The 25550-nt window shown below is 41.8% G+C and overlaps 1 protein-coding gene across 10 annotated transcripts in view; it reads right to left on the bottom strand.

The window, feature by feature from the left end:
* Positions 1-25550, bottom strand: part of LNX1 (ligand of numb-protein X 1) — a 120773-nt gene that overhangs the window by 7655 nt on the left and 87568 nt on the right. For 8 of the 10 annotated variants that reach the window (XM_064418153.1, XM_064418149.1, XM_064418147.1 and 5 more), the window contains 7 exons: positions 25034-25189; positions 19393-19548; positions 15997-16199; positions 14055-14426; positions 9054-9191; positions 3262-3439; positions 1079-1307 (listed from right to left, as the gene is read on the bottom strand). In XM_064418153.1, the coding sequence (XP_064274223.1) occupies positions 1079-1307; positions 3262-3439; positions 9054-9191; positions 14055-14426; positions 15997-16199; positions 19393-19548; positions 25034-25189 (1432 nt within the window). The remainder of the gene's footprint in view (positions 1-1078; positions 1308-3261; positions 3440-9053; positions 9192-14054; positions 14427-15996; positions 16200-19392; positions 19549-25033; positions 25190-25550) is intronic. The other 2 variants (XM_064418154.1, XM_064418156.1) reach the window with 1 other exon arrangement.

Below are 25550 nucleotides of genomic sequence, written 5' to 3'. Positions count from 1 at the left end.
TTTACTGCTTTTCTTTCACAGATATAAAGATGTAGTCCTCCCCACTGCAGGAGGAACATTTTGCTTGTGGGTTACAGACACACAGCCTGCCTTCTGCTCTTGCAGTGCTTCAGCACATTATACAGTCATTAGCATCAGACCAAGCCCTAAAAAACATCTGGCCCTCACAGCAGACCTTGCTGCAAGGTGAATGAGTTCAAAATGGTTCCAGCTAGAAAGAGGGGAACCTGTTATGCAAGAATAGGAAATGAAGAGGAGTCCTGAAACTGTGCCTAGAGAAAAGCCCACCTGTTCTGCAGACCATCTTTTCCTGCCCTCCTGTAAAAGAGAGACACTGAACTGCTGCCAGAGTTAGGAGTACAGTCAAGAGGAACTTATAATATAAATTCTTCATTCCTTAAAAGTGAGTGTCAGTTTCAACTTTGTGATCCCAGCTTTGCATATTCACAGATTCACAATGTGTCCTCATTTCATTCTTTCTGGAGTGTCCTGGAAGCTGTAGGTATTGCACCGTGCACACTGAGAGCTTAGTGACAGACGATGTGGCTCTCATTATCCTTGCTGAAATGACAACACAGCTGCTTCCTCTGTGTGACAAATGGACTTCTTTCAGGCGGGGGTGGGGTTAAAAGAGGTGATTTGGACATACTGGCCAACTGCATGAACATCTGGGTAAAGTCAAACAATTCAGCTCGATTTGGCTAAGGAGGAGGGCTGTGCAGCTTGAGTGTTGCAGGAGGGGTATCTGCCTTCTGCAGGCTGGTTGAGCCTGAACTCCAGTTCAGCAAGCTCCTGGATCCCTGTAAGATTTTCCTTTCACTCCCTAAGTGCCAGATATGTTTACAAGATTGAAACAATTCAGCATCCTATCCTCCCTCGGGAGGGGAACTGCATGTCTATTTTGCCATGTACACATACCCATTTACAAAAGGGAGGTATTTAGAGTCAACTCAGTGACAGAGCCTGGATTTAATTAAGATGTCAGTGCAATGAATCAAGCCAAAAGAAAGTATTGCCAGAAAATACAAATCTTTCCTCCCACTCCCCCTCAGCAAGAGGTTGCAATCTGTGGACTTACCGTGGCAGCCCCAGCCACATAACCCAAGACGGTGACCACTCACTGCTCTCAGAGGTCACCTGTGTGTCCTCAGGGGGTGGTAGGTGACCCTGCTCCTCCTGGGCTTCACATGCTCTCATCTCCAGGGCTTTGAGCACCACTGAGGAGTTGGTGTTCTTAAGCAGGGCGACGGCCTCACTCCGGCTGACTCCCGTCAGATCAATCCCGTTCACGTTCAGGAGGATGTCACCTGAGACCAATAAAGCTGATGATAAAAAACCCTGCAGTGTTTCCAGGATCCCCATCCCACCTCCACAAACAAGTGAGTCAAATCCATGGCCAAGAACAGGCTGCCTGACGAGGCTTTTTGTTATTCCTATCGTTTAATGAAGCATATGCTAGTAAACATGCCACAGGCATGAGGGAGATTCCTGTACACAAAAACTTTGCGTGGCTGGACAGAGGATTTGTCCTGGTTTTTTTCCACGTCATGTCCTGCATCTGGAGCTGAACAAACAGCTGGGGTTCTGCTGTACCAGCAAGCTTTGGTACTGGTGCCTAGTACTGGTCCAGGTCTCTGGAGTCCACTTCCAGCTAACAACATTTGTACTCATCCTAAGCTTGAAACCCAACAGCTCAGTGATGTTTTTTCTCCCAGCTCTCCCTTAGCAGAGGACTGCCACTCTAGGCTCTTCTTAGGTTGCTTCATGGAATGACATGCTATTATTTTCACATTAATGCCTGTTTGAATGGCTGCAAGCCAAACCATTTTTCTGTATGCCTTATTTATAATACAGGCCCAGCAGTCACAGAGAAAAATGCAAAGATGACCTCAATTACTACAGGAAGAACAATAAAGACATCACTAATGTCATGTAAGCAAAGTGCTCTGCAACCCTACATAGCAGGTTCCCATGCCAGGGCTTTCCTGGGTGCCCTCTGTGCTTGGCCTGGATGCTTCTCCAGGCAGAGATGTATCACTGGCAGTCCAGGCACTGCAAATGAGCATTAGCCTCTTCTTGTGGTTTGTCCCAAATAAGAAGGACAACAGCCCAAGAGCTGCTCTAAATCAGAGGCCTACAGTGCTATTATAACATCACATATTCATTTGTTTGTGATTTTATCAAATTAACTAGGCTGAGTTTTCCATGCTGCCTCATGATGAATAGTTTTTGGAAAGTGTATCCCACTGAGAGGCAGTCATCTCCCAGCAGAAAGAAAGGGGAAATCTGCTGTTTTGCTCCTTGTTGTTGTGTTCTCACATGGGTTTCACTGAGTAGACACAAAGAGGAAGTTCCCATGTGTGCCAGTGCTGGGCACTGAGACCCAGGCCCCTGGGGTCTGACTGGGTTGCAGCTATTCTGCCCCATTTTTAGGTGCCTTCACTTCTCTCAAACTTAGGACTTCCCTCCAGAAACTGGAGCTCAGTGACTGGACTGAAGGAGAATATAGGGGATAAAGGGTGGGTGAGCTGTGTCATTGCTGGATGCAGGCTGCTGAGGGATTTGCTCTCGAAGATGGAACATCCTGAAATCTGAGAGTTTCATCTTCCCTCTGCTGCCCAGTTACTCCCACAAAACCAATAGATAAAATATGGTCCTCATCTTGCTCTAAAAGCTTATTCACACAGAAGGGGAGAAACTATTAGCTTTACCATTCTGTTACATCAGTAGCTAAATGGGGTTAGGAAGCCAATATTTCCAGACACGAGGCTGAGCCACAAGGCACTAATATGGCTTCATATATAATGGGAATTTTGATCCTGATATTTCATTCAAATTGATTAATGCAATGACAAGTAAGCAAAAAAAATTGCTTTAAGAGCACATGTAGGTTGCGCAGTGAATGTATCAGGAGTTAGGAGATGGTGGTGCAAGCTTATTTTCCTGTGAAAAGCTATTTATCTTTTTTTCCTACCAGAATATTCCTATATCCTACTTCACAGAGAGATGCATATTATGGATGCATAATTATGCCTTTTCTGGTAGCTGACTTGAGACCCTCTAATCCAACACATAAAGCAAATAACCCAAGCTCAAAGAACTTCTAGGCCTTTTTTCATAATGCATTCAGAATACTTATGTGCCTGAGAGATGATGCAAAGGACTGCTGAAGATGTCAGAGTGTGAAGCTCTTTCACTATCCCGCAGTTTTCAAAAGAAGCTCTTGATTTAAAGCAGGCTTTCAAAATCTCCCCTTTTTACCTGTTTTTATCCTGCTGTCTCTGCTGATCACTCCTCCAGGTTCCACACTTATCACATAGATAGGCAAATCCCATTCCCGGTTAGATGCTCCGCCTGCCACAGTCATTCCCAGTGATTCCGTGTGATCTTTCCGGACAGCCACCACCTTCTCGTGACAGGTGACAGTGTGAAGGGTGCTCTGTGACAGAGAAAATAGCAACAACAAACACAGTTTGTGGGCATGGGGACCTCCCTGACAGCTTTGGCATTTTCTATCAAAACAAATATTCATAGAAGTAACACCAAGACACTTCCCAGCCACCTGGCCTGATGGCCAGCAAGACTCCCTCAGGGCCTTAAGCATCTGCAGTCAGAGCTACCCACAAGATAACTGTGCTTAAATAGTTAAAGTCAGGCACTGCTCCCATGAAAACCAGAGTTTGTTTTAGTGCTAAGGCTAATAGAGTCAGGTCCTTGAAATGTAAATAAGTAATTTGATTTCAAAAGAAAAAAAAAGTTCTTGATAATAATAATAATATCGCTAGTAGCCATTATATCTTTTACTATCAGGTTGTACTTCTTATCTTGCTGCTTGCAGTCTGAGCATCATCTGTATAGCTAGTGAGAAGTAGTCCTCTTAGATTTGAGGAATGAAACCATTGGGGACATATTAGAAGAGACATTTTTTCATTTTATCTTCCAGATATCTGTGTTTCTATGTAAGTTATGGGTGGAAATACACTTGAAGAATAAGTGTTTCTGTTCAGGAAAAGAGAAGGAAGGCACAGTGAAGTTTCCAGGGTGCTCTTAGTGCTTCTGCTTGAAGGGTCAATTCGGGACAGCCATCCTTATATTTCTGCCTCTGAGCAGGAAAAGTTAAATACACACAGCTGGTCATGCAATGACCAGTGCATGAGTGAGCGTGCAACAAACCCACAGGTGCCCTCAGGAAGGAGAGCCACTGCAATGCAAGCTCCAACAAAACCTGTGAACTGAATGTCACGTTTACCATGCACTCAGTTCTTACAGAAGGCAAATAAATCTGGATTTAAATGTTAATTGCTTTGCTCTCCTTAAGTATTTCATAAGCAGTGCTCCTGACATCAACTCCTGACAATCCCAGCCCCTCTTGCAGGAACAGCATTATCCATGCCAGGCTCATGTACAATAGCACGCTTCTAAACACATTTCAAATGTGTATTTAAATGACTCTTCTTATTCACAAATGTGACCTCACATTTGTAATATGCAAAAATAATCTATAAAACTCATTTAAAGCCACATTAATCTTTTCTTAGGAATCTGACATCTCACAAAGACATTTTACATTGATTCCTGGGCCAGCAGCATGGAAAGTGGAGCAGATGAATCCACAACATCTCCCTAAGTGACAATGATGGGACAAAGGAAAATTATGGCAAGATTTTTTTTTATGGGTGTAGGGCAGACTATGTCTTTGATTTGTGCTTTTTTTAAAAGGCATGTTTGGTGGAACTAACTCCACATCAAGATTACTGTGATGCAATGTTAACAACAAAACACGGGACCTTCTAGAAGCTTAGCAAAGGATTTCTCTGTGCTTGAGCAGATGAACAGTAGCTGCTACAGAGCTCCAGAAAAAAAAGGCAAAGAGCTCAGTGGAAAGAAGAATTTTCTCTGTCTCTGAGAGAAAACCAAACAACACAGTTGTTTGGACATACTAGACGGGGTCCATGCAGAACACAGGCACTATGTCAGAATAATTTGGTTTAGGACTTGCAAACAAACCTATGCATTTCTGAAGATTTTAAAACCTTCGGAAAATGTTCTGTTCCAAATAAATTTTATATTCTGATCCAGATAATTTTAACCTTTCACCTTTGTCTTTAAGGGGTAAATATTTTAAACATAGTAATGTTTTGAATGTAATCTTTATGCAAATTAAACAATGTTTCATCCATGTTTTGCAAAAATATCTTTTTTCCCTTGAAAATTAATGGCTTTCCACCAGGAAAAGGCCACTTTTTCAAACATGTGGGATAGGGGTGCTACTAATTTTCCCAAAATCGCAATCTGAAATTTTGTAGCAAAACATGAAATTTGGATTCTATTTGTGGCTCTGAGTGAGAGAGCAGCCCTGTTACTTATGCAGCATACATCCCATCTCAGACAATAAAAACATTAGAGCATTAGTGGGTTTATCAGTATTTTTTGAGGAATCAACACAGGGAGAAAAGATTTCAAAGTACTGTTTGGGAACAAATTGTCCTGCTACATTTCAATGAAGAATTATAGGAGTACCAGTACTTGTATGCTGAACCACAAAGGACCAATTTTCTTTTGAAGCTACCCTTTCCCATGTCATTTTTTATATGGCTGCAGACAGAAAGGATTTGGGGTGACTTGACTGAGACAAAGGCAGTGATGAAAGGAAAGCAAAGCCTTTTTTAGTAAACACACGTAGAACTCGCTTGGAGGTATAATCGATAGCAAGTAAACCAGTTAAAAGGCAGTGTTTATCACTGACTGCATTTCAGTGCATTCTCCTCTAAACAACTGTCCTTCCCTGTCATTTTGAAGCGACCTTGGAGGTCAGGAGAAGAAAAACATAACAGTTCATCTCCTCCTCTTTTTATTTTTTCCTCCTTTTCTGTATATTTACTGGAAAATAAATATTTACAGCAGATTATCACAACATCAAAGCCATGACACGTGTCTTGCAGACAACAAAAAACATCGCTGTGTCTGTTTGGAAAATGTACTTCACCTGAAGGTTAACCTGCTCATATGGTCAGGAAACATTGCCTGCTTCAGCAACATTTTCTTTGCTCTAAGTACTAGACAATTAATTTGAAAGAAATAAGAAAAGAGTTCCAATTAAAAACAAGTGCTATTTAATTAATGGCACAGATCCCAGTGACTTCAAAGGCATTGAATGAGGCCTGTTTATATGTTACAGCCTGGCTTCACAACCTCAGCTGCACAAGAAAGTGTTTGTGACATCTCTTCTCTGAATGCAGGCAGCAGCCAGAAGAGTTTGGGCTGTGCTTCCCCCATCTCTGTACAGAGGAAAACAGATCTATGACACCCTCGGCAGGACCAATCTCTTGGCACACCATACACCTGGCATTGCGGCCATGAGAAAAGGACACGGTCACAAGAGATCATCCTCTTTTTATCCAGAACCTTGTGGGTAACATGGCTGGTCACCACTGGCCTGGAAGAGAGGCACCTCCCCACGCTGTACAGATGGAGGTTGGCTGTCCTGAGGCCATGAGCTTGGCCCAAAGTGGCGCCTGAGCCACTGCAGGAGCCAGTCAGCTGCTGGAAGCTAGAGCTTATTTTTGATGCTGAATACAGCCACGGGTTGAAAGCAGATTTCAGCCAATGTATACATACATGCTCTACAGTGAGAGGACTTTCACTCAAAGAGAGCATTCCTGACCATCTAATATCACTTTTATATCACAGCTCAGGGTACAGAAAATGCCTTAGAATTAGCCAGAAATCAAGGCAGCTAGCAATCCACATATAATAAAGCAATCCCACTGATGGCAGTAAGTAGCAGACTCATCAGACCACACACACGGGAGACTCCCCTGACAGTGAGGCCCAACCAACAAGGATTACCTTGGTTTTTGGGCAGGAGCCTGTGCTGTATTAGGACACTGTACAGGCCCTAGGCTTGCAAGCATTACTCCTGCAGTAATGCCTATTTAAAATAAATGACATTTTTAAATCTTTCAAGGCCAGTTTAAAAATCTTGAATTGCAAATTATGTTCAGTTAAACCTTCAGCAAAATATCACAAAATATTTAAACTGACACAGTCATGCCCTATAAAAGGGCAACTAACACTCCAGTAATGTTTGTATCAGACCAAAAGTCCACAGTGCTTGAAGCTCATTGTGTCCACTGGCTGTACTGATCTGCTGATCTACTGCCAGAGCATTTTCTCTGATAGAAGCCCTCTACTACACACACAGAAAGCTAAAGGGAGGTAGGAACAGTTCAGAACTTTCTTTTTTTTGGCTGTGCTCTTCCCTGGAAAGTGCCCAAATGGTGGCATTGGACAGAAGCCCACAGCAGTACACCCACTCATGTGCTTAGGCAGTACCCATCTCTTGTGGAAAACTGGAAATCCCCCTAAAAGCTGTGGCCTATGCAACAAGAGATGATTCATTAGTCTTTATAGCACTTGCTCATTAAAGGAGTGTTATGAAACTAATATTGTGCCTTCAATCTCACAGCTACCCAAAATATTGTGGGACTTACCAAGAACTCCCATCCAACATCTCTTGCTACAGGAAGAGAAAATGAGGATCTCAGGGCAGCGAGAGACAAGCTCTGTTCCCAAATAATCCCATGTGGTATCAATTAATTACTCAGACCAACATGGTAGTGTTAGCAGGTGCTTGGATCTTCCCTAGGAAGCATACAGTAGCAACACAAGCTAATTGCTGTCCTACACATATATTCCTAAGGAAATCATTGCTTCATTAGAAAGTCATGCCTTGCAGATGCATGATTAGTTGGGTACTATTTGCTACTTGGTAGCAGCTACTGAACACTGCCTGCTTTCTGTTTTAACTCCTGCTAATCTGGTCCCACCTAATAAGAGCTGTGATTGTGACTTTGTGGAAAAGGAAAACTAAAAATACGTAAATATATACTAGCATTTTTAACACATAAAACCACTGAATAATGTAGTTTTAAAAGACCTGCAAAAATGAGTATATTTTAGCATTTGTAAAATCCAGAGCTAGACTTGTCTCTAGGCTGACAGCTGTGCACCAGATATTTGGTCCAGATGTCCCTTTAAGGACACAACTGGCTGTCCATCAAGGAGGATGAACTTAAGCCCTGCCTGTACACCTCTCTGATACACCCCTGGCACCGGTGGCTAGGGTCAGGCTTGCATGGATTTGCATAAGTGATGACACTCAGGATGATTTATGTAAATTAGCCAGACACGTGGCTTAAATTTAGTGAAACAAACAAATCCAGTTTCTGCAAGGACAAGCCTTGTTCTGTCTAAAGTGGAAAGAATAACACTGAGCAAGCTCAGAAAACATATTTTCAAAACTCTAGCTGCATTGGTTCCTACTTAGAACCTTGTATGTTTGAGCATCAGCATCTGTCTGCCTTAGGCAAAGAGAATATTGCGAGTCTAGATGCACTGAACACACGCTCTGACCAGGTACACAGGGACAGCTGGGGCACAGTTTGGTAACCACAGCCTCATCTGGGTGAGATGGCTGCTCTGTGCTGTGTCCCTGGTTGGTGCTGCACACCAGCAGCCCTTGCAGACCCCACACCAGGCAAGTTCCAGGTGCTGCCAGAGCAGAAGAAACAAACTTTGGGTCTAAAGCTTCACAGAAAGTCCTCATGCTCTCAGCAGCCAGGGCGTTTTAATAAATGAGCAACAGCCTAATGATGACCATAATTTTCATGTAGGTTATGAGAATCTTTCAGGCCAGCATGTGAAAGCTTTTTGTCTGAAGACTATGCTACAGATGGAAAAACTTCAGAAAAAATTTCTTTTGTTTGGAGCACATTGTCCTCTGCAGATTCACACTGCTGGTCAGATCTGTGGCTGTGGCCAGGACACTGCACCACCACTGCCCATTGCCTTCTCTTTCCCTCCCCATGCCAGGCAGAGTCAGGGCAGAACCAGTGGATAAATAATAATGAGCAGCACAGCCTTTGTGTTTCCACTGCCAAGTAAGTCATGCCTTTTCTGGTGACAGAAGCCAGAGATAACACCCTTAGACATGCAGCACTAGCTGCCCTCCCATCCCCCTGTCCCATGAGACACCACCCAAGTGCCCTCACCTTGCCGGGGGTGTTTCTCTCGGCGGGACAAGGCTGGGAGCTGCCAGCGCTGGAACTCCAGCCCGTCTCCTGCAGCAGGTCGGGGGTCTGCTGCCTGCTCTGCCGCGACACCACGAAGTGAACCTGCTTCTCGCTGGCCTGCGGGAGGAGCACAGTGTGAATCCCATGGTGCAACAAACCCCAGCCCCAGAGCATCTGAAATGCAGGAACCACTTAAACATTGGTTGGATTTCCCGTTAATGAGGTTGCTGTGACATAAAGCAGTAGCATCAGTTCAGGTCAACGAAGTTCTTAAAGGTTTACTGCCAGCTACTTAATATTTCTCTTGAAAATTTGGTCTTAACTCTAAAAAATCCTTTCTACCTGCCCCAAATTTGGCTGAAAGCAGTGATCCACCACAGTGGGCATTGATCAGCACTCACCTGCACCTGTGTATACTACTGCAAAGCAGCGATTTGCCTGCCATGGTAGAGAGACAGGCAGACTACCACAGCTGTTGCTGCCCGATGAATGGAAAAGCTGAAAAAGATACAATTAACCCTGAAACCAGGGATGTGCTTAGGCTTGCCCAGTGAAAGTGGGGAATGAACAATGTAATTAAGTTCACCTGCATGCAATGAGCATGACAAATGTAAGGAAGCTTGAAGAAAGGGACAAAAGGTATTTTCTTTAGTGCAATAAAATCCTACTGCAGCAGAGCACAGAGAAAGAGGGTAGGCATAAGCAAGCACACAGGATAATGAAGTTTAGGATAGGAAAGCAACTCACAAACTCTCACTCTAGGAAGAGCAGCTTCAAAGCAAATAACCCAAGCTCAAAGAACTTCTAGGCCTTTTTTCATAATGCAGTCAGAATATTTGTGTGTCTGAGAGATGATGCAAAGCTTCTGCTGAGGTAATATTTGTTTGTTAAAGGGGCTCTGTGTGTGTTTGCCTGATATTAGTGTTAGTTCTGTGTACAGGTGGGGCTTTTTTCTGTCTTATTGAATCAGCACTGTTTCCCTAGAAACAAATGGCTTCATTTGCACCTCAGTGAGGCTCATATGAATCTATTCAAGACAACAGTGATACAAAGATAAAGCTGAGAGGCGGTGGGGTTTACCCAGATAAATCATAGATGCCTGCCATAAACAAATATACTAAACTAAAATGAAGAACAGCGTAGCAATAACCACAGTGCTACAGAAGCATACTCAGAAGATGTAAAAATTAATCCTCTAATCTCCTTCTCTCTAGGCTAAAGACCTTGCTGTTTTGCCAGGAAGGAGGGGCTCCTAATGACCAGTGTGCAGAGGCACTCCTGCCTGCTTGCTCTCCGGTTATACTGGAGGAACTGCTCAGTCTCCAACGTGAAGCCCCCCACAAACACATCTGGAGCCTGATGCCCTGGGGTGCAGTTGCAATGCTTGTTGGTACCACAGCCCCAGGGGCTGCAGACGTCCTGGCTCTCTTGCTAGCACTGCTCACTGGGGAGAAGCTCCAAGGAAAGCTGGCACTGAAAAAGCAGCTGAAAACCAATCCCAGATCCAGTTGCACTATTGAAATCAAATCTCCCACAGACAATCAACAGAAGCCAGAGGAAGCTTCTGGGAATTTTGTTTTTATAGCTTGGTTTGTCCTTTCTGGAGCTGAATTCAATAGCTGTAGCTGAGAGTTAAAAAAAGCTTTGGAAAAATGTCATTTTAGTTAAGAAAAAGCAACCTACCTCTCCTAAACCTCCAACTTCAAGCTTGAAAAATACATGTTCAAGCCATGTTATTTTCAGTGAAGCAAAAAAATGTGCACATCTTTGTTACTTTCCCAGTATCTTGGGGGATGCTATTTTTTTTACTAGAAACTCAGATCTTCACAGCTTCATAATATATCATTTGGTGCAAACACATGTATTTCAAAACTCTGGACTTTGGACTCAACCAGTACCCAAAAGCAGAATTCTGTATGTTGGAAGAAAGAAAAGCACCCTGGTCCCTAGTTTGTAATATGACTGAGGTGGAACTGAACAACACGAGATTAAACCTCCCAAGGACATGTGGCCCTATGAAAATCCAGTTTTCTCTAAAATGAACAGTTTCAACTTAGCACAACTTCTTTTTGAAATTTATCTGCTGCCACATGGTAAGCCTCAAAGCTGGTTATTTAGAGAAAGATTGTAAAACATGATTAATTCTCATAGAACAGCTAGCAAAAGTTCAACAAGAGTCTCTGTTGCAATGGCACATTTGTCTACGGGCCAGTCAAGCTGAGTAGTTTCTCAGAAGTCAGAGTGGTTTAGAAAGTTATCCAAACAACAAGAACAGCTTTTGTATTTACATACATGTGAAAACCCATTAATGTTTCTACTGATCAGATTATTTATTGCTGATTCATTCTGATCTCTCCCTCCCTCTTAGCAGTGGCTTTTCCCACAATTCTTTCTCTGTATTTTAGGCTGAAGTGAAAAGTAAAGAAAGGAGGTGAGCTTTGATACCAAGTGCAAGTCGGAGCTGAAACACTCTACTAGAATTAAAATCTGTCACAGCCAAGGCAAATCAAGCAGGAAGGCAGAGACACAATGGAAACTCCTGAGCATCTAGTGGGTAATTGCATTTTAGAAAGGGGCAGCAGGGCTGCCCTTGGCACAAGCTGCCCCATGTCTCACCAGGATGATGGAGCACAGATATGCTCCACACCACAACCTGCTTGTCAAAGGCAGTTTTTGGGCAGCAGAGCTGCTCGTCTGTTCCTAGCAGCTGCTCTGAGCTATGGTGGGGGAAGGACGTGGGGAGGAGGGTGAACATCTGGGGTCAGTAAAGTCTGGCTCAGCCCATGTAGCTTGGCTTGATGTGCTCACATGGGCACCCCGTATCTGTTACCTTGCACCTTTTCTTGTCACTCTCATGGAAAACAGATGTGGACTGTCTCCTTATTTAGATTCAAAGTGCCACTTCTGACACAAGGCCATGGCTTAAGATGATGTGACAAACAGGAGGCAGCAAATTCCCAAGTGTTATGATGTGTGCACATTCCTAATTAGCACTTATACATTTTCTTCACTTCAGTTCTTGTGACAGAGCTTAGAGCTTATAAACAGCCAGACACTTAAACTACTGCTTAGCAACTGCTTCACATATGCTATTGTATAGTTTCTATAGGCTTCAATTGTCTCAATTATTCATTATTTAAAAGTCAAAAATAATCAGATTACACAGAAATCTGACAGTCTTCCTGCTGTGCTTGGTTTAACAAGCCACTGCACTTTTTAGTGAATGATCTGTTTTTAAAGAAATTGATGGTGTATTTACAGCTTTCACCACCATAAATTAGAAGACCTCAATGCACTGCAAGTGGCATGCTGCCCTGTCAACAGGCAGGAAGGATGCTGTTGAGAAGTCAGAGGACACAGTGAAACAGCCCTTCGTGTAAGAAGCAAATGCAAAACACCTGTGGCTTCAGTATAAAGGTTTTCTTCTGGCATAATATGGAAACAGGAAAGGCAAATGATAATTGATGAAAAACATAACAAAAAAGACACAGGTTCCAGGAATTTTGCATTAGATAAATGTGATTCATAGAGCTCACATCAATGCAATATAATCCTGGCTGTTTGGAAACCTGAGTTTCCCCTTTGATGGGCTTGTTTAAATTCCCAGGGATTGGTGTGCATTTCAAGAATTATTGTAATTAACATTCAATTTTTGAAGACCAATAAGGGCTTTGGTTGCACTTTTAAACACTTGTATGTGAATACTCTTGTTAGTATTTTTTTCTGTTTCATCTCGTGTGGTTTTTGCTTATGAAGCACTGATGCCTTGTTTTGTAGCCATAAAGAACTGTTCCAAGAATAATAGTTTTTTAGAAAATTTTTCATTCCAGACTTGTTGCCCTCAGAGAATTTAAACCTTTCCCCTTCTGCCTTCTGTTCCCAGTTAGTGAGCTACATAAGGTAATCCAGAAAGGTCTGCACCAGAATTTCAACAACTGGCATTATGTAAACGCATGGCATTTTCTTACCTATGCTATAAACTTCACAATAAAAGTTGGCTACAACCAACCGTGAATATATGCTAACACAGAAATCCTTTCCACAAAACGCATGGCTTTGACTGTTTGTTTCAGTCTGACTGACATTACCCTGATTATACCCATCAGAAAGAAGAAGAAGCTGGCCTAATTTGACATCTTGTTACTGAAGCCCGTGAATTTCTTCAAAATGTGAACAGTCTTTCAAATGCTTTCAAATGAAATTCAAAATTGCACAAGTATAATAACAGCTATAAATATGAGATAAAAGCAACAAAAGATTCTTGGCTTTGCTTTTTATGTGGAAGTTTTCTAAAAACATAGTCTGTAAACAAAGAACCCAAATTGGTTCTGGAGGGAAAATTAGGCAGAAGCTGACCAATTTGGCAGCTTAGAAAGACATGGGGTTTTTTTCATCTGGCAGTTCTGTGTTAGTACCCATTTAGTACTCGTACACTTTAGTAGACATGAGTCTAAACAGAGATTAATAACTACAGATCCGTTTTTCCAAAACATCTGGATTTCCATATACTGGATTTAGGTAAGAAATATCTACAAGGTTTGGATTACCTCATAGTGGTAGTCCACTGCCTTAGTCTAGTCTGGTTTGCTCCAGGGCTGAACCAGAGAGCACTGTGTCTCCTGAGCCAGAGGAGCTGGGATTCTGCTGGAACCAGTGCTGCCAGGGTGCAGGCTGGCATGCCTTCTGGCAGCTGGCATCACTCTGGTGATGATCATAGTATACAGATGTTTGCACTGATCTATATTTTCCATAACCTGATGATAGCACGTGCCTCTGTGGGAGTCCATGCTCATATTCACACTCATCCCACAGTAAAACCAAGGAGCTTTCAGAGAAGTAAATTCCCCTCCAATCTTGACTCCTTCCCTCTTCCAAATACACAGACTCAGTGTTTGGTCCCTGCTTTGCAATGGATGGTAAAAAACACTGCTTGGTTTTTTGCACAGTTCCAGCCCCGTGGTTAAAGCAGGGAAGACAAACCTGTATCAGCTGGGCTGCGCTCTCTGGGCTGCCGTAGCGATGGTCGTGCCCGTTGATGGCCAGCACGCGGTCATTCTCCTGCAGCTGCCCATCGCGGGCAGCCATGCCCCCTTCCAGCAAGTTGAAAATAAATACCCCTGGCTCGTCGGCCTTGCGGACCAGCTTTATTCCCAGCTGCTCATCTGGACTGCTCTTGTTCAGCACTACGTGGAAGCTGTCATCCCTGTTGCAGTGAGCATCAAGGGACAGTCCGCTGTTTCGGCACCGGTACCTCTGCTCCCGGAGCACCGTCAGTCGCAGCACGTGGCAGGGCTGCTTCAGGATTGACAGGGCATAGTTGTGAGGCACATTTTTGATGTCCATGCCATTTACCTGGAATAGAGAAGTGTAAATCAGCAGCAGAAAGATGGTCTATTCTGAGTTGGCACTGAGGAGGGCAGATCTATATACACAGATGTCTTCATGTGAAGTGACATGTGCTATTTCAAACTGTGTCACACAGGAGGCCAAGTTTGTGGTGCAGAACAATCTTCCCCGCAAGGAAAGGATGCGCTGCACCAACAGTGTCTGTCATTTTTCTTCTCCTCTCTCCCTGATAGTCTCCAGACATACATGTTAGTTTTCATCTTTCTTATTGCTCTTTCCCAAGCTTCAATATCCTTTCATATATCTTAGTTTTATTCCACAGGCTTCTGATTTCAAATTGCCTTGCCAGCCTTTCCTTTCACTCCCACTGTTTTTCTGCTGTTTCTTTTCTTCTTTATCACCCAGCTGTTCTAGGTACAGTAAAAAAAAAAAAATTCTTCACTAATGAATCTCTAATTATGAAAAAGGAAAGAGCCTCAAGTAGAAGTTTAAATGCCTTGGATATTTACTAACAATTATGCTGATTAACCACACCAGAGAATCAGACTTTTCTTTTTTCCCTCAGTGTTTTCCAGGTAAGATTTAATTCAGATGAGAATAAAACTATATAACTACCACTTTTTAAATTTGGCTGAGGAAAAGAAAGAGGAAAAAAGAGTTTCCAGTCAATCCCATAATGTTCATAAGAATGACTAGGCATTGCATTTTATATTGCTAAATGAAAAACAGTTGCAAGATTGTATTTCATCACTGGCTAGAAAACCTGAATCAGACAAGATATTTCCATGTAGCTCTACAATGCACAGGTTGAACCATTTAAATATTAAGAAACATCTCCAAAATGTATGAGAAATACTCCCCAGCATGGACAAAAGGATTTGGCTGGTGTTTGCTTTTGCAGATTTCCTATGTGGGAACAACAGGGCTGTTCTGCTACAGTCTGGTGGAGAGGGCTGTACACAGAGAGACACAGCTCAACTAGCTTTAAGTTGCTACCTTGGGTACCACAAACAGCATGAGCTGCACCAGGATGGGGCTGAAATTCACAGGAATCCTTGGTAAATCCTGGGCAGCCAGCCATAGCTGCAAGAGCTAGGCTGGGCCCATCCGTGCCACAGTCACAGCTTCATTGTGCAGTTTGGATGTGCCCTGCAGGAACAGCTTTGTCTGTGTGGTGCCATTAACTCTGCTGCTCTGTCCTGGCACCAGGACAAAAGGTTCCCTGAAAAGCATAGCTGGGTGGTGGATGCTTATGCAGCTGCTGCTGGGAAACACCATCCAGAAGCATTTGTATTCACTGCTTGAGTGAGTTATGCCCACATTGTGATCCTGGGAAATCCCTTTGGCCAAGTCTGTCTGACACAAAGCAGAAGGCATGGCACAACCTTGGCATGCCTCAAGTGTCCTCAGCTACCACTGGGTCAGCAAAAGCTAGGAAATCATAGTGCCTTACAGGTGGTGCTCTGAACTTTTGAATGGCTTTCTGCACGCGACACTGCAAATCTCATCCTGATCAACTTCAACCATCTCAGTCTTTGTCAAGATATTTTTATCTTGTACCTCCACAGCACTGTACCTTTAGTATCATGTCTCCAGGTAGCAATCTTCCATCTCTGGCAATGACCCCATCTCGATAAATATGCTGTATAATAATGTGAACCAAAGGGGTCTCACGGCCTCCCACGATCCTAATGGCCAGGTTTTCATGGGGATCGGTACGGCTGATCTTAATGCAGGTGATTTCCCCATCTGGAATCAGGTGATACAACCTGGGAAAACCTGAAAATGCATATTGTAAGGTATTTATTTGACAACACAGCTTTACTTTGTTGAAACATGCATTGCACAACCTCAAGTACCTGCCAGTTAGTCAAGCTAGGTTTTATGCATGGATGTGATTTATACCAAGTGGGAAAAAAAAGATAGGTAAGCTAGCTAAATGGACTTGAAGGGATCTTGCTGCAATTAATATATTCAAACTTCCTCTTTCCCCCACTAAATACAGCCTTAAACCTTTGATGTAATCCAGACAGATTGAATGTACTTAAGAGTTATACAAGTCAATATTTTAAAGGAATAAAATACATTTTTGGTCACAAGAGACACCTTGGAAGCAGGCCACAGTTTCTTGCTGGCCCTAGAACAGATGGGCATGGGCACCTCAACAAACATCCATCCCTGCTGTGCTGGGTTGTAAACTCTACCTCACTGGTAGCATCCCAGGCTGCCCTGCTTTCTCCATGTTTGGTGTCACAGTGGAGGACAGGGCTCTTGTCTTGTGACACCCAAGGAAGCCTTTTATCTATCTTTAGCTACCAGAAAGACAACAAACCAAAGGTTTGGACAAACCAAAGCACAGTAGTTTGCCTACCAGACCTATGCTCTCCTTTCATCACTGCTTGAACTCCAGGAGGTAGGAATGAGTGGCTCTTACTGTGATGTGTCTATTAAAACCACAGTGTGTTCAAAGTACCTGGAGGGAAAGATCTCTGCTGGCCCTGGAAACCTGGCTGTGGGAGGAGGGACTAATTGTGGCCAGGGGTCCTTTTTGTATTTATAATGCACTGGATTAGAGTATCATCTTCCAAACCCTACTTTTCAACTGGCATGTCTGATTTCACAGCATGTCACTAACACTTTCTTTCCTTCTCGGTAAATTCAGAATTTTAATCCATATTTAGCAGTGTGCAAAGTTGAAGTAAAAGCAGCAGTGAATTTTCCAGCACAGGCATAGCAGCCTTCAATTATTTTGAATTCCCCAAAGCTGAGAGAAAGCATTTAAACCTTTTGCATGTGAATCCAATGCAGTGGTTATATGACAAACCTATAAGTCAAAAAATTAACTGCTCAAATTTTCTCAATAACCTATTTTATAAATTAAAATACAGTGAGTGTTAATGAAGAGTGGTTAGTGAAAAATGAAACTTTATAGACCAGAATCTGAGATAGAATAAATATTCACTACCACGAATTAGCAGGCAACAAACCAGCAAGGCACCAAAACCTTTTGAGAGAGGGCAAGGGGAAAGAAAGAACAGGAAAAAAATATTGAGAAACACCATGTTGCATCCCTTACCACTTCTTTGATCATATGCTCTTCAGGGTGGGAAGCTGTCCTCCTCCACGTCTGTAAAAAGCACCTACCAGTAGCACAGACTTCGACTTTGCGGTTTTATACAGACTTGACAGGCAATAAAAGTCTGTCTAGATAACTACACAGCCTTCACCAACCTAATACTCAACCATTTATTCTTGTAATAGCAGTTTCTGTGTTAATACAGGTTTACTACAGTTTTGCAGGCAACTTTAATGTTTCAGGAATGGAAAGTGCTTCATTTCCCCTATGCTCCTCTATTTTCTAAATGCTATTTGCTCAGCTTGTAATTTGCTCAGTTCTCTCTAGCCTGAAGGGTGGATTCACATGATCTAAATCCAGGCCTCAAATGCACAGTTTGGTGATCTACTTGCTCTGACTTCCTGTGTAGTGCACAGGCACCCGAAGAGAGTGATTCCCATGCTAAATCACCCCAGAGGTGCCAAATGTTCTCCACTGCTGTGTAAGAAAAGAGGCAATTAAATCTGGCATCTCAGTGAGGTGCTTAAAGTCAGACAATACAAATACTGCTCAAAAATCACCAATGGCCTGATCCTGCATCAGAATAAGCATGCACATTTCACACTCTCAGGGTGGTTATAAGTGTAGTTATGTGTAAAAATACAGATGAAAATCTGGACACCTAGATCTTCCCTGCATGCAAATAAATATACATGCATATATTGAAGATACCAAAACAGACCTGTAACAGACCTATTTTAATAACTCACTTCACATCCTAACAAACTATGCTTTTTGACACTGATGTTCATTTTTCCATAGCTCATTCTAAAAACTCTTCTAAAGGAATTATCCAGTTGGATTTCTTGTCCATGGAGAATTGTGGACTGAACAAGCTATTGACACTGTCATGTTATTTCAACCTGTAATTATGCCAGAGCAAAATCAGGGCAATGTGGCAGTGAACAAGTCTCTACACTTGTACAAGACTTACCTACATTTTTACGTATGTATAAACATAAATAGATTTCTTTGCATTTTGAACAATGCCTTACCTGGTTTGTTAAGACTTGCAGTGGCACTTGGCTGACTTTCAATTTGACTTTTTGCAGACTTTTTTAATGTCTAATTTCCTTCTGAAATGTGCAGTTTACAGCAACCCAAATCTTTCCAAGATGTTTTTCTTTTGCCACTCTGCAAGTCTCTAATGCCACCTTTTCATAGCTAGCAGGCTGTAGTGCCTCACTTCCTGTCTTCATTTGATTTGTGTTCTTTATCAAATATACATAATAAACAAGTATTTTCTCCTCAAATGGGCTAAGCAACCAAAATAAGTCTTCTATGATCCATTAATTTTTGCTCTCTTACTTGAAGTCTTCCCTCTTCTTTTCATCCCAGACATCTACATGGAGACTTGGATTGTTAACAACCTAGACTGTCATAAGTAAAAGGCCAATGCTTATTTTGATAACCTAAAAGTAAGTGTGTCAATCTAAATATATAAAGTACACAAATACACTTTTTTAAAATAAGAAAATTCATAACTGCTTTTTCACCAAAAAGTCTGCAAACATTATGTGCAGTTTGATGAAAACTTACCATGCATATTTCATGATGATGCCATGTCTAGAAAGCAATGTCTTCAAATTTAATTTCTAATGTATAGACCATACCCAGAAAAGCTAGACCCTGCTTCAGCACATGGTTGCATGCAATTACTGGGCCTCAGGAGCCCAGCTGAAGGAACTCCAACTTAGTTGAAGGCTTGTACCTTTCACACATATATAGGTTCTGTCGTGAGGCTGGAGTACCAATTTTCACAGACTCCATTTTCCAGCCCTTACACTCTTTTTTAAAAATTCTCCATTTTCTTTGGTCAGGTTTTCCAGAGCAGGAAAACCCAGGAGTATTGCATACCTTTCTTTACCATTTTATATTTCCAGTCCTTAAATATCGAAGAGCTGCTGAATCTAGAAAGAAGGAAACTTTCTGTCTTGTTTTTGGTGATTCTTCCAGGTTTTCCCACAGAGTGTTGTGTTTTTGTCACGGGGGGTTGTATGGAGGATTCTGAATCTGTCAATATAATAAAATGTCACCTGCATTCAGAAAGACTGTGTGGGCTTTTTTCTCAAGCAGTATTCTCTTAACATTAGTGTGCAATGCTATCAATATTTTCACACATTACTTTATGGTAAACAACACAGGAGAGACCAGCTTTCTACAGAGAACTTCATTTATCTGGCACAATGTGGGACACTGAGTATTTGTTAGTACAGTGACCATGACAAAGTATTACAAAATTTTAAGTATGCTTACTATCTTTCCCCCCAATTTATAATATTTAATGGCAGTGTTCCTTCAGTGCTCAGGTTTCTGCTGACTTCTGTGTGCATCATGCTCCTTCCAACAGTGCTGCCATGAACGTAGCTTCTGCTTTCATTCCCAGGACTCAGTGTGACAATGTGCAATGTTTGCTCTGACTCTTGAGTCCAGATTAATCAAAGGTCACTGTAAACAAAGCTTGTATCTGTTTGTTGCAAGTCCTCATTTAGATCAGGCAGCCTGACTAATGTGCCAGCTCACCCCCACAAATAGGACCATCTGCAGCAGCACACATTCATCCTTCCCAGCATCTGGACACCAGAATTTAAATTAAGCTTGTGTAACCCAGTCTTGGAAAATTAATGTGTCTGTAAGTATCACATGCCCTTGTGCTGGTGGGGAACTTTATTCTGCAAGTTTTCCTTCTCAACAGATTTTCATTTATCATGCCATTTCCCCAAAGGTTTGCCATCCTTTTGATCGAATGTCTTCCATTAATTCTCCAGTGATGCTTCTCCAGTGGAGGGGCAGGTAGAAGGTGATTCCAGTTCTAATCTCTCTTCTTGCTCCTGGACATTCCTCTCATCAAAGGAGTCCCAAAAAAACTAAAACGAAACTGTTGCTGAGTTGACTGTGTATCTAAAGAGCTGTGACTCATATACAGCAGACAAATTCATCGGTCTGCAGTAGAGGAAATGCTGCAGAGACAATCTCTTTCTTCGGGAAATTGCCTGGGTCATTGTTCCAGAGTGGAGTACTTTGAACCAGTTCTGTAACAGCTGGTTTGGGAAATCAGAATGGCAACTGAATCAAATCTGAGAAAAATAGGAACAGGGTGGGATTTCGTGGGGTGCAGCCTTCCTGAGACAGAGGTGGGGCTGCACTGTCTTGTCCTGAGGCTAGATAAAACACTTTTTTTCTGCATACAGAGAGCCTTAATGCCATGAAATGGTTGATACCATCTGTGTTTCACTTACCTTCTTTTTCTTCACATACTTTTCCAAACACTGAAGAATTTATATTATCTATCTCTCTCTCTATCTATCTAATCTATCGATCTATCTATATATTATATATGTGTATGTGTATATATATATCTCTCAAAAATATAACAGGGTTCACACTGAACAGTACAAGAGGGAAGCCTGTTCTGTGGTTCTGCCAGTGCCTGCTGGGGTTGCCTTGGTCTTGACTGCTGCAAAGCAATGCCAGATGGTAGAACTGCATCCACTATGAGACTGCGTTTGACTTGAAAAATATTTGCCATCCTCAAGCAACCCTAAATTAAATTTCTTTTAGAATGGATTGACTGCAAAATGAAATCAATGATGTTTTTGAAAGTAAAAAATACATCTCTTTTACTCTAAAACTGTAAGGAAGTTTTTTTAATTGTACCTGCAAATTCTTTGCTCCTAAAACATTAGCTGGTTCACAACTTGTATTAGTAGATCAGTTTGAGGAAAGAGTGTATATATATATATATATATATATATATATATATATATATATACATACAGTCCTTCTTGGAACTCAATTTAAGGTGTAAAGCCAAACTAAGAGCACAGTGATACAAATAAGCATTGCAAAGCTGGAACACTCTTTGCTTGGAGATATTTTATCATTTAAGTAGATTGTCAAGGTCATTTACACTAGTAGATCTAGTCAGAAGATATTATATCTTAAATACATCAGTGCCTTAAGCATGTCCCTGTCACCTTCCCTCAGATCTCAGAATGAAACTCTTTCTTTTAAGCTTTCTACACTTCTGCTTCAGACCTGGAAAGCTATTTGTAGCTGTAAATGCTGCTAATGAAATTGCCCTCAGATAAATATCACAAGCTTGGTTGACAAATATAGAGACAAATATTTCTTTGCATGAGATTTTACAAATAACAAAGCATTAAAAATGAGAAAATCTTAACAACTCCTTCCCCCTAAATATTTTCTCATTAGTGTTTGTACTTTTCATTCACCTCTAACGTTTTCTTTGGTTTGGACATCCAACAACTCTCTACTGAAAATGCCACAAAAACAGAGAAACAAAGAAAGCCTGAATCATTTGAATCCAAAATGAACACATATAGCGTTGTTTAAACAAATCAAACCACAGGATATAAACATAAATTGTGAGGTAATCTCTGCAGTTCAGGATGGCTATCAGCTCCAGGTGTAAGATAGCATTAGACTGTAACTATTTCTCTACTGTAATTATAACAGAAACACATTTGATATTATGCATCATATTTTGCAACATCCCTGGGTGTCAGTTTTTTCCAAAACCAATACTAGATTCAGCTTCTAGTTAAGAAGAATTTGAATGTTTTTTCTCCCTCATCAGAAACAATTATTTTGACTTGTACCCCCACAGTCATATTGCAACTGAGCACTGGCTCAACAAACATAGCAGCTTCAGATTAAATGCACCTACACACCCTTAATGAAGGGTTGCTGAAGGCTAATACATGGTTACTTGATATGGTGTTCATTCTCAGAGCTCCTTTGACCAAAATACAGGCAAACCAGATTAAACAGAGACATGTGAATTAAGATGGGGGTATTCTGAAAACTGGAGTCAGATGAATTACACATTGAGCTTTGCCAGATGATCTTGCCTCTCATTTATCAAGAAGAGGTCATCAGCAAGAAGGGGCTCATATCATTCTGTGAGGCTGGTATAGTCTCAGTTTTATTCTGCTCATGCACTGACTAAAGCTGGTGAGGAAAAGTGGTCACCACAGAGTTGGTGAAATGCTGCCCGATCTCCTGGGGCATCGAGTCATGGCTGAGTTCTTTTCTCAGATGGTCCCAGACACAAAGCTATGAAACTTTGGGCAAGGCAGCAGCACATTTCCCAGTGGGTGTGGGGACCTCTGAAGTAAGGAACCACCTCATTCACCTCCACAGGAGTGCCTCCATTCCCAGGAGATTGGCATGGCAATGGTGAGACAGACACTCAGGGCTCCCTTTTCTTCAATATGTAAGACTCAGTGAGCACAGGGCAGAGCATACTGCAGCTATCCCCAAAGACTGACCAACAGCTCTGATCAGAAGTCTAGCTGCTGACTGCTCAGAGCAGCTGAGGTTAAAAAAAAAAACAAAAAAAAACTAAAAGAAGAAAGCATACAGAACTGGAGAAGAAAACCAACCCCCAGCTGGCAGGATGATGATAACTACTACAGAAAGAGGTACATTCATTTCCTCCTCCAAGAAGAAACAGAGAAAGCCTTTGAGATGCCATTACACAAAGCACTATTGCAAAGGACTGAATTGCAATCTTTGTTCAAGTTGTATTTGCATTGCTTCAAGTTACTTGCTTGTATTTTTAAAAGATCAATTTCCAGAAATATGTAATCAAAATGCATTCTTTGCAAATGTAATTAATAAAGTAATTTAGGTAGCCAGCTTCCGTGATCTCATACTTAAGAGTAACTGCTTATTAAGTAATTATATGCCTACCTGGTTTTTCCAGTGCAGCAGAATACATTTGGAAGTTTACAGGCGTGCTGGTGCAGAGGAATGAAACCACAAGCAGAGCCAAGGAGAGACTGACAATCCTGACACTGTCAGTGGACCCTGCAGTGTTTGCCATTATACATCCCTTACAGAGACAACAATGCTTTTCATTTTCTGGGTATGTAAAGGCCAGTGGTATCTCCACACTTTTCTGCTAGCTTCTGCTAACATCTGAACTGCACTGGGCTACTGGATAGGTGCTGTTGACATCCAGATTATTTGCACACCCTGGACATTAAGCCAAGATTTCAGTAGAACTATTACTAATGTCAGCTATATGTTTAGGTAGAAAATGGTCTGTACATCATCCTGAAGGGATGTCTTTTGAAAAATATGAACTTGAGGCAGGGAGAATTTCACTCATTCTAAAAAAAGGCAAGCTTTTCTCACAGTGGCTTGAAGAGTTGCTATGGAACCAGAAATCTATCTGCCTGCTCAAACAGAGATATAAACAACTTACTTGTAAAATTTTACTTGGGAAAAAAAGAATATTATTTTAATAATAAAAATTATTTTAAAATATTCTAAAATATAGTAAAATTATTCATTATGTTTCCAGGTCAATGGGTATATTCCCATCCCTTTTATGGAGAAGGTTCATGATTTTGAATCACCAGGTTTTATTTTGGCTCTATCAGCAAGTATGTGAAGTAGGAGAGTAAGTACCGAGAACAAAGTAACATAGTGAAACTCTCCTGAAAGAATGAGCAAATAAAGCAGAAGAATATTGAACATGGTTCTCCGATTTACCACTATTCACAATGGCATCACAATGATGCCTGAAAGTAGCATTTGGCAGCCTTTTGTGTTTATTTTGTGTCTTTTTTCAATGAGAACTTGAATACAGAGCAAAAGGGAATGGGATATTTTATATTCTTAAAGCCTGCATTCTGAACATTTGATCTGGGAAGAGGCATGAGGTGCTGAGGCATCAAGCAAAGGAATAATAAGCTGAGTGAAGACCTTGATTAAGACATTGATTCCCACTCTATCATCACTTCCTCTTGATGCATGAATGCCATTGTTGGTTTCATAATTATGGTCCAAACTGATTAGTAACATTTGCTTATTGCTTTGAGAAGGCCAAATGTTAAGTGTTACTACCTGCCAGACCCCTCATCCCTGACATACATCAGACAAACTTGCCTCTCCCTGCTGTTTAAGAGCAGAGCATTCTTACCTCATCACCTGCCTGGCTGAGGTAATAAAGGAGCCCACAGAAATGCAGAATAATTACAGTACTTCGCACTTCCATACCATCCTCCCACTGGGAATTTCCAGTGCTTCATAAACATTAGCCAAAACTCATTAAGTTCTTCTATAGTATGATTATTGTGATCCATTTGCTTTAGAAGGACAGGCACATGCCGATGAAGAGGCTTGAACAAAATTACAGAGCAAATCAATGACAGCTCCAGTAATAGATCCCAGATGGCCAGATCCCACATCCCGTGGGCTAGATCCTGGGCTGGCTGTAGCATGCAGGCTGTTACCATAACAGCTCTACATGAGGTCCCAAACACCCCAGCAACATTCTTGCCTGCCAGTCAGTAACATCTTTTGAAAGAAGAAAATAAGGAAAGATTGTGTTTTCTGGTTTGTTTGTTTTAATCACTCACAGCCCACCACAAGAGAGACACGTCAGACATGGATATCCAGCTCCCACGTGGACAGGGCTCCCTTCCCCATTTTGAGTGATAACACAAGGTGAACAGAACATTACCTTCCTCTCCAGCAGTAGAGTTTCCAACACTCTCCCTTTCCCGGTCAGTCTGGTTGGAAACAGCACTTCCACTTTTTGTCCTTCGAAGAACACTGAACGCCTTGTTTATTTTTTTAAAAGATCTGCTTCTTATGGTGGAACGTTCAAAGTGTCGAGCTGCAAAGGCAGGGAAAAAACCAAATCAGTACAGTTCAGCAGTTCTTGTCTAGAACCACAGCATTTCTGCAGCCCTCGGCATGTGGTGGGATGTAACATCAACATCAGGACTGCCTGTACTTCACCTTTGCCCCTGAGTCCTGCTGGTACTTCAAGGCAGCACCCACCTGAATCTGGGTACAATCACCCTACCTCAGTCCCACACCCTCGAATTGCCTCCTTCCTGTCTGTTTTGCCAACCACATGGAGAAATCTCCTGTGAGTGTGGTAGCTTTGGAAAGAATAATCTTCCATCAAGGCAGAATCAGCAGCAATTCTTTGAAAAATACATATAAAAGGAAGAAACACTGCCCTTCCTCAG

The sequence above is a fragment of the Passer domesticus genome, chromosome 4, assembly GCF_036417665.1.
Source record: "Passer domesticus isolate bPasDom1 chromosome 4, bPasDom1.hap1, whole genome shotgun sequence".
NCBI classification, from domain to species: domain Eukaryota; kingdom Metazoa; phylum Chordata; class Aves; order Passeriformes; family Passeridae; genus Passer; species Passer domesticus.
Note: the sequence above shows the minus strand (reverse complement) of the source record. Positions and strands in the feature narration are given on the sequence as shown.